This window comes from Petaurus breviceps, unplaced genomic scaffold (assembly GCF_028583685.1).
Source record: "Petaurus breviceps papuanus isolate PSGF00001 unplaced genomic scaffold, PetGlider_PUasm1.0 220, whole genome shotgun sequence".
Taxonomy (NCBI): Eukaryota; Metazoa; Chordata; class Mammalia; order Diprotodontia; family Petauridae; genus Petaurus; species Petaurus breviceps.
The window spans coordinates 344,368-353,917 of record NW_027185876.1 but is presented as its reverse complement, the minus strand read 5'-3'; the positions used below and the strand labels follow the sequence as shown (position 1 = coordinate 353,917).

Sequence of the window (9,550 nt, the reverse complement as noted above, 5' to 3'; positions counted from 1 at the left end):
ACTGGGGCTAGTGCTCATACTTGCTGAGCCACCTGGCCACCCCTAAGCAATTGGGGTTAAGTAACTTGCTCAAGGTTACATGGCCAGGTGTTGCTGGGTGGGTGCTAAGTGTCTGAGCCCAGATTCGATTCCCAGGTCATCCTGACACTAGAGCCGGTGCTCTTATTCGCTGTGCTACCTGGCTGCCCCTAGAGCGTCTTTTCATATGGCTTTTGGTAGCTTAAATTCCTCAACTCTGAGAACTGTTTGTGACCTTTGACCATTTATCAATTGGAGAATGGTTCTCTTTCTTACACATTTACATCAGCTCCCTATAGATCTTAAAAAGGAGACCTTAATCAGAATGTCTTACTGCAAGATTTTTCCCCATTTATTTGCTTTAAGAGAGATGATAATTAAGCCTGTTGGAGTTTGAGATTACCTGGAAAGACTACAAATAAAAGCATAGCTCATGAATACAATGGGCATTAACCTAAGTTTCGTATTTAGTCATTACACTTTTGATGACTTTTTTCCTTGTTGTAATAATGGGATTGTATTTTTAAAAACTGATTCACATTGGTGTAGGCTGAATTTGTTGAAAATGATATAGTGATGTTATCTAATATTATTCCTAATTCAACCTGTATTCATTGAATTTTCAAGTCTTACTTTGAAAACTAGGTTTATTAGATGCTGTTATTTTCAAGGTGGCATCAGCTAATTTGGGAAATAGTAGAGATGCTTGGAGTTTGAGTAGAATTTCTGTGTGATTTCTTGTGGTTTTCATTCTAACTTGCTGCATGGTTTTCTTAGTCTTAATCCTGTATTTACCAGGGCTCCCATCCTTCCAGACTTCAATACACCATCCATTACTATTAAGTATATAGTGGTAGTTTCTTTTCATTTTACCCTCTAGTTAGAAAAAACTGTTGTTTCAAGTGTTTCTTTTACCTTCTGAAATCTCCAGTTTTTTATGACTTTCTTGGATAGTCCTTTTACTCATTTTTTGCAGTGTATCAGGATAGGATTTTTCTTTTCAGTGGCTCACCCAATATTATACCTTTTGAATTCAAAGCCTTTCATGATATCTTAAGACAGCTTAAGGTGGTTATATAATGCATGATTTAGTCAAGTTTTGCAGAAAGGGCTTTAATTAATGTGCCTATTTAATTTGGGGCAGCTAGGTTGCTTAGTGGATAGAGTGCCAGACTTGAAGTCTGAAAGACTCATCTTTCTGAGTTCAAATATAACCTCATACACTTAGTAGCTGTATGATCCTGGGCAAGTCACTTAACCCTGTTTTATCTCAGTTTCCTCATCTGTAAAACAAGCTGGAGAAAGAAATGGCAAACCACTCTAGTATATTTGCCAAGAAAATGCCTAACGGTGTCATGAGGAGTCAGACATGGCTAAATCGCAATTAATTTTGCCTTCAAAGCTTTTCTTAGCTCCCTTCAATGTCAGATGCCACATCTTACGGTTATATCTTCCTTAGATTTAATAATATGAATGGAAATCAGTAGAAATGTTTAGATACTCTCAGCTTCATTCTGAGTTACTCTTTAAATGTACTTCTTTGTTAAAATTTGACTTCAAAACAGTGTTGGAGGGACTTTAGAAAGACAAGCATACAAATGGTTGATGAGGTTATGAATTGGTCCCACCATCCTGGAATGTAGATTGGAATTGTTCAAAGTATTTAAAATGTCAGTCCCATTTAACCAAGAAATTCCATTGTTAAGCATAAACCCTAAGAATAACGACAAAAAGAAGAGTCCATTATACAGCAAAATATTCATAACAGCACTTTTTGTGATAACAAAGACTTGTCCATCAATTAAATGTAAATAAAACAACACCAAAACAGTTAACACTGGATACTGCAAACTTAGAATGAACAAGCTTGGCATCAAAGAAAGGATATGAGAAAACACCTCCCCTGATTCTTTGCAGAGATGAGGAACTATGGGTATGGAATACTTCATATAATATCAGAGTTCAAAAATTATTTGGTTTTGTGGAACTTTTTTATTCATTATTATAAGAGATACAGTAGAAAATGTTGATTGTTTTAGAAGGATATTAATAAAACTAATTTTTAAAATTGACCTAAAGGTGATAGGAGAAAAAAGCTTTTCTTAATCTTAGAGTACTTTGGCATATGTTACTTTATATGATTACATTTGACTTTTAAATTTCTAATTCCTCTTGATCATGGAAAAGAAAAAATGTAGATTTTATACAAATTAAGGACAGGAGAAGTAGCAGTAACTTGACCTTTTGGTTTTTGGTTTTTGAGATAAGATGTGTGGTATTGAAAAGAACTTGCTTGCGATTAAGTTCATATACTAGTCCTTTTCAGCTGTGTAATTCACAACAAGTAATTCATTCTATCTGAATCTAAAGTTCCTCATTAGTAAAATGGAAATTAAATAATACTTGTACTTGAGGCAGCTAGATGGCACAGTGAATAGAGCACCAGCCCTGGAATCAGGAGGACCTGAGTTCAAATCCGGCCACAGACACTTAACACAAAACTAGCTGTGTGACCTTGGGCAAGTCACTTAACCCCAATTGCCCTACCTTCCTCCCCTCCAAAAAAAAATAATACTTGTACTTCCTGTGTGACATGATTGTTATGAATGATGTAATTTGTAAAATTTGGTGCTATAGAGGTAATAATTACTATGTTTGGGCTTTTTAACAATAAGAGTCACTTGGTTCTCCTTAAATTTTCCTCATTATTCACTTTAGATAAAGAAGAAATGTTTTTCCCACCACAATTTTGTTATTTTTGTAACTAGATCTATAGTGTTATACAATTAAGATTCTCATGATTTCATTTTTAATTCTGTTTTTGCTACTGCTGTTTGGATTTATTTTGAAGAATTAAATTTCTTTTTGCCTCTTTTTGTATTCCCAGTGCTTAGCATAGTGCCTGGCTCATAGTAAATGCTTATTGATGATGGTGATGATCCTCATTTGTTGACTTACATTTTGAAACTCCTTTTCAATAGGATCGGAAACTCCTTGCCACAGCTCAACAGCTGCTTCAAGACAGCAAGACAAAAATAGAAGTCATAAGGATGCAGATTCTTCAGGCAGTCCAGACCAACGAACTAGCTTTTGATAATGGTGATGGAATAGAGATGAACTATTAATTTCTTACTAATGTCAAAGCCTTAGCTAGGGATATGCCAATATGGACATGGGGTGATTTTTTTAAAGTGTTATTTGGCTTTTTAAAACTTTTCATTTAAAATTGATTTGGAAATTATATATTTATAATACATATGTTTCATTTTTCCAAAGTAAAACTTTGATATCAGAGTCTGAGAATGAATACATTGTTTCCTATTTTTATTGCTTGAGGAAATTTTTCAACTAAGTGTTAAAAGCATAGGCGGTTTAAAATATTGTGATCTAAGAATGTTACAGAGCATATGGACATACTGGCTTATCCTTAGTTCTAAAAATTTTTTCGGACTCATAGTTTAAATTAAATGTACAGGGCAGCTCAGATATAAAGACCTACATTTTACCTTAATATCTATTAATTAAGTATAACTATTTCTTACCACTTAAATAACTACCTTCTTGACTTACTCTCACCATAACTCATTTGCTTTTTTTAATTCTTCTAAGCTCTCTTAGATAATTCAAATAGTTGGTTCTATTAAATTTATTTAATTTTCTTTTTCATCTAGCAAAACCTGTGATAAGTCCTCTTGAACTTCGGATGGAAGAATTGCGGCATCACTTTAGGATAGAGTTTGCAGTAGCAGAAGGTGCAAAGAATGTGATGAAATTACTTGGATCGGGAAAAGTAACAGACAGAAAAGCACTTTCAGAAGTAATTTTTCAAATTAAATATTTTAACTTAATACAGCAGTTTAAAGAATGTCATTATTAAAATGAAAGCACCCTCTTCTTTTCTATTCAAGGCCCAAGCGAGATTTAATGAATCCAGTCAAAAGTTGGATCTTTTAAAGTATTCATTAGAACAAAGATTGAATGAACTTCCAAAGAATCATCCCAAAAGCAGTATTATTATTGAGGAGCTATCTCTTGTTGCATCACCAACACTAAGTCCACGGCAGAGTGTGATATCTACACAAAACCAATATAGTACACTATCCAAACCAGCAGCACTAACAGGTATGTGGTGGGTTAGCCATGCTTTTTTAAAAATCCATTTTAATACTATTTTAGTAATTGATATATTATGTATTTATTTAGATTACTGAAATTGTGACAAACCATTTTGAAATATTTCAATTCAGAGTCTTGGAAGTAACTATTTCTCCTGTCTTCATCTGAAAATGATACATGAAAAATGGAAGTTGTTTTTTTAAGAATGATCACTTACTAGAGAGTACTTATTTAAAATATTATTCAGGTTATTAAAGTTCCCAAAATAAGCTTAGAAGTCCATAATATGCTGTTACTGCCAGGATTATTTGAGCTGCCATTTTTCCATTTTATCATATGTCAGGTTTTCTGATTAGAAACTTGAAGAGCCCAACATCCTAATTTTTAAGTGTCTCTAATCAGAGTAAGGGTTGCTAGGTTGATGCAGTGGATCTAGCACTGGCCTTGGAGTCAGAGCAATCTGAGTTCAAATGTGGCCTCACTGTGTAACTCTGGGCAGGTCACTTCAGTCTGTTTGCCTCGGTTTCCTCATCTGTAAAATGAGCTGGAGAAGGAAATGACAAAATACCCCAGTATCTTTACCAAGGAAACCCTAAATGGGGTTACAAGGAGTCACACATGACTGAAAAATAACTGAAATGAGAGTAAATGTTGGGAAGTAGATTTTGCTGTACTAAGAAATGAAACTTTATTCTGTTTCAGGAAAACATCTTGTGTTTCCCATGTGCCATGTTTTGGATCCCCCTCTACTTCTTTCCTCATTCCGGAAGGCCTTCTATTAATTTTTATACCTATCCCAAATTAACTAAAGGAGGTGGGGTTGTGTGTAAGTGGGCAGAGCTCTAAATTTGGAGTTAGAGGACCTGATCTCTGACCTGGCTCTGCCTTTTACTGTTTGTATGACCTTAGACAAACCAGTTAACTTTAGACTTCACTTTACTTCTCTCTAAAGTGAGTTGTAGTTATATTGTTTGTAAATGTTATAACCATTCTGTCTGTAACTTCACTTATGCAATTACAATTTTGAGAAAGTCAGGACCAAGGACAGGTCCTGGGCAGTCCTTGAGAGGCTGGTTTTCAGGATGACTCTGGTCCTAGTTGTTCAACCAGATGTGAATCAGTCTGACCACTTTCATCTTTGATGTTGCTCCCGTCTTGTCCACAAGAATAGTTTGAAAGATTTTGACACTTATCATCTTTAAATCCACATATAGTATGTCTGTGACATACTTTTCTTGATTTAACTTAGAAGATTACTTCTTCCTTTTCTAAATGTTCACAAAACCCATCCCTTTATTATATTCTAGAGTTTTACCTGTAATTAAAGTCTATGGACACTGTTTGCCCATTTTATTTTTTTTCAGAAGTAGATTTAATTAAAAGAGATAAGCAGGGAAATTTCATTTTGCTCAAAGGTACCAAAGACAATGTTATCAGTATTAAATACATATGCACCAGTGGCATAGCATCCACATAAATTAACTTCCCTAAGATTACCCACCCTAATGCAGCACCCCTTCACTTCACACCTCCTCCCACCCCCCCAGACATACACAAATGAAGCCAATGGAGTGGTTACCACTTTGTGTCCACCAAGTTTCAGAGATAGTCACTTATAAACTTCTTCAAGTGCTGGGTGCTGTCAAAATGGATAGGCTGGGCAATATTGGGACCATGATGAATGCCTTTGATCACAGTTGGTTCACACTCAAAATCCCGCTCAGTTTCACTGACAAGATGATAAAGTTGAGACACGTATACAGCTGAAGGGATCACAACAGTTGAATCTTCATCCACTTTTTCCGTCTTTGTGAGGTGGTGTTCCATTTCCTTGAGTTCTCCCAGCTCTTTTAGTAAAGTGGCATTCTTCTCCCTGGTCTTCTGAAGCTCAGATTCTCGTTTCCATAACAACGTGCTGTCCTGCCATCGCAAGGATCTCTGGGAGGAGCAAATGAGTGTTCTTCTTCATGCCCAGCGGCCTCTCGCTTGTGCGCTCCTGCCCTCCAGGAGGCGCCGCACCCACGTCCCCGCTCAGTTGGGGTTGAACAGACCAAGCAGTCCTTGGCTCACCTACTCCGTGTCCTGAAATACCGCCGTGGCCAGGGCAGGAAAAATCAAAAGAAGCCTGCCTGTCCCAAGCCCACCCAAACTCAAAAACCCATTTGTCTATCTTTAATCCTTCAGTCCATCTAATCTCTACATTTCTTCATAGTTACTGACAGTGTCATTTGGTAATCATCCATATATTATGTACTTTAATATAGAATTTTCTGGGCCTGGCAACTTGAAGTTTTTAAGGATAACTAGATATTCTTTTATCATCTCACCCTCTTTTCAGCTCCTTATTTGCCATGTTTGTTCTTCCCAGTCCAGTAATTGTGCCCCATAGTAGATAAATAAAGCTGGAGCAAAAATGAGAGTTTAGCAGTTGAGGCATCTCATAATTTTATCCTCTTGTCCACCCTGAACCATTGGCCTTAATCTCTTTTAGTTATTTATTTATTTTTGCCCCCCCCCTTTTTTTGGAGGGCAATTGAGGTTAAGTGACTTGCCCAAGGTCACACGGCTAGTTTTTGTGTGTGTGTGTGTGTGTGTGTGTGTGCCAAGTGTCTGAGGCCTGATTTGAACTCAGGTCCTCCTGACTCCAGGGCCGGTACTATACTCACTGCGCCACCTATACACCCCCTTAGTCTCTTTTAAATCTTCCTTTACAGTATAGCTATAAAATCTATGTACTGTCTCTTGCATTTATTTTCAATCTCAGTTTCCTCTCAACTTTCGTGCTCCCTGACACTTTATATGACCATAGTACTCTTAGTCATTAATTTTCAGCTATCTGCTCTTTCATCTATCTCTAGCACATGTCTTTTGTTGTTATTGTTTTTCTCTCATTTATTTTATTTTATTTTAAAAATTTCTTGTTTTGCATCACTAAAAATCCATGCTTTCTTTCACTCCAACCCTCCTCACTCCACCCTCATTTGAGAAGGAAAAACAAAATCCACGCTACAAACATGTATGGTCAAAACAAATTTTCTCACTGGCTCTATACAAAAATAAATATGGTGGATTGCAGCTCTCATCATTAGTCTTCTAGAATCATGTTTGGTCACTGCATTGACCAGAGTTCTAAAGTCTTTCAAATAGTTTGTCTTTACGGTATTACTGTGTTGTTTTTGTTGTATAAACTATTCTCTTGTTTCTGCTTACTTTAGTTCAAGTATTCCTATATTTCTCTGACACCATTCCCTTCATCATTAATTGCAGTATGATAGTATCCCATTATATTCATATGCATGATTTATTCAGTCATTATACATCCTCAAATCCCAATTCTTTACCACCACAATAAAAAGCTCCTAAAATTTTTTTTGCATATGTTGAGTCCTTTTCCTCCTTCTTTGAATATGACAGTGTTTTGAATACAAAAGAAGTCTATCCTTTGGAAAGAAGTGTAATGAATTCTGTTTTAGGTATTTTGATCATTTGCACAAAAATAATTGGACCCATGTTATTGGGTGGGACCAACAAGAAAGAACAAACTAGCTTTACAGCACTTGACCCCTGGTTTCATTCACTTCATTCTGTATCAGTTCATGCACGTCTTCCCAAGTTTCTTTGGAACCATCCCTTTTTGTCATTAATTATAGCACAATTGCATTCCATCATATTTATACACTATGACTGATTTCAGCCATTTCCCAGTCAGTGGACACTTTCTCAGTTTCCAATTCTTTGACACCATAAAAGGAGATGCTATAAATATTTTTTAACATATCTGTCCTTTTCTTGCTTTGATTTCTTAGGAGAACAGACTCAGTAGGAGTTTCATTGTGGCAAAGAGTATGCATAGTTTACTACTGTGTTTCCCCGATAATAAGACACTGTCTTATTAAATTTTTGGACAGAAAAACACCAGAGGGCTTATTTTCAGGGGAGGGCTTATTTTAATGAACATTGACAGCAATTTTAATAAACAGGTAAATGTGAACAAAAAAATGTACCTTTATTCAATAAGCAAATCACTGGGGAAGAACAGGATGACGCGCTCACTGCTGCAGCTCTGATTGGATTCAGCTTGGAGCGCAGCATGCGTTTCATGGCGGGGGGGGAACGGTGCATACAGAGGGTACCGTAATGTAGCGTGTAGCACAGGGGATCACCTTCACTACAGTAGCAATCTCAACAGGGCTTATTTTCGGGGGAGGGCTTATTTTAGAGGAATCTTACACAGTAAGGGGAGGGCTTATTTTCGGGATAGGTCTTATTATCGGGGAAACACGGTAATTTGGCGGGGCATGGTTTCAAATTGCTTCCCAGAATAGTTGAACCAGTTTACAGCTCCTGTTTTCCTCAGGTTTCATTTTCCTTTTATTTTTTTTTTTTGCCAGCTTTGCCATTCTGATAGGTTTGAGATGGTCCTTAGAGTTGTTTTAATTTAAATTCTTTTCATTACCAATGATTGAGAAGACCTTTCCGTATGACTATTGATGGTTGGCTTTCTTAGGAGAACTATCTCTTTGTTTCCATTAACCTTTTATCAGTTGGAGGATGGTTCTTATTCTTATAAATTTGAATCAGCTCCCTGTCTTAGAAATGAGACCTTAATCAAGAGAGACTTGCTACAAAGACTTTCCCCTCCAATTTACCTGTTTTTTTTCTACTTTTAGCTGAATTTGGGACCTTTTGTGCATCCAAAATTGTTTTACCTCCCATATTCTTTGCTATGTCTTGTGCAGTCACGAACTCTTTCCCTTTCCATAGATCTAACAGGTAATTTCTTCCTTGCTCCTTTAATTTGTTTATAATGTTATCATTTATGGTAAGTCGTGTACTCATTTGGAACTTATCTTAGTAGATGGTATGGCAGTATATGTCTTTTAAGCTTAAGTTGGTCAGTGAGTCTTTTTAGGTGCCCAGATCAGTATATTTAGTGTTTTGCCCCTTTTTTTCCATACCTTATTTTTGGTTTGTTTCTTCAAGGATATTATTCTCAAGAGCATCCACCTTCTGTAAAGTTTTAAGCCACTCCACTCTATGAATCCTTTCTCAGGAGTCTTTGAAGTATATGTACTTGTAGTATATCAGTCTCTGCCCAGCTTTCCAATTAATTCAGTCTTTGACTGTATGAAATATATGTATAGAGGGGCGGCCAGGTGGCTCACTGAGTAAGAGCACCAGCTCCAGTGTCGGGATGACCTGGGGATCAAATCTGGGCTCAGATACTTAGCACCACACCCAGAAATAACTGGCTGTGTAACCTTGAGCAAGTTACTTAACCCCAATTGCTAAAAAAAAATATGTATAGAATCTAGAATGATGTATTCTTTCCCTGTTGAACCATTCTTTCACCACCATCCTTCTGTCCTTTCTTCTTCTTCTTCTTCTTCTTCTTCTTCTTCTTCTTCTTCTTCTT

General features: G+C 36.5%; 1 protein-coding gene and 1 pseudogene across 2 annotated transcripts in view; one reads left to right on the top strand and one right to left on the bottom strand.

Moving 5' to 3' along the window:
• Positions 1-9,550, top strand: part of PKN2 (protein kinase N2) — a 193,651-nt gene that overhangs the window by 109,365 nt on the left and 74,736 nt on the right. For both annotated transcript variants that reach the window (XM_069094550.1, XM_069094549.1), the window contains 3 exons: positions 3,000-3,117; positions 3,690-3,835; positions 3,927-4,140. In XM_069094550.1, the coding sequence (XP_068950651.1) occupies positions 3,000-3,117; positions 3,690-3,835; positions 3,927-4,140 (478 nt within the window). The remainder of the gene's footprint in view (positions 1-2,999; positions 3,118-3,689; positions 3,836-3,926; positions 4,141-9,550) is intronic.
• The window catches only part of LOC138166269 (kinetochore protein Spc24-like), a 7,549-nt pseudogene continuing 2,151 nt past the window's right edge, over positions 4,153-9,550 (bottom strand).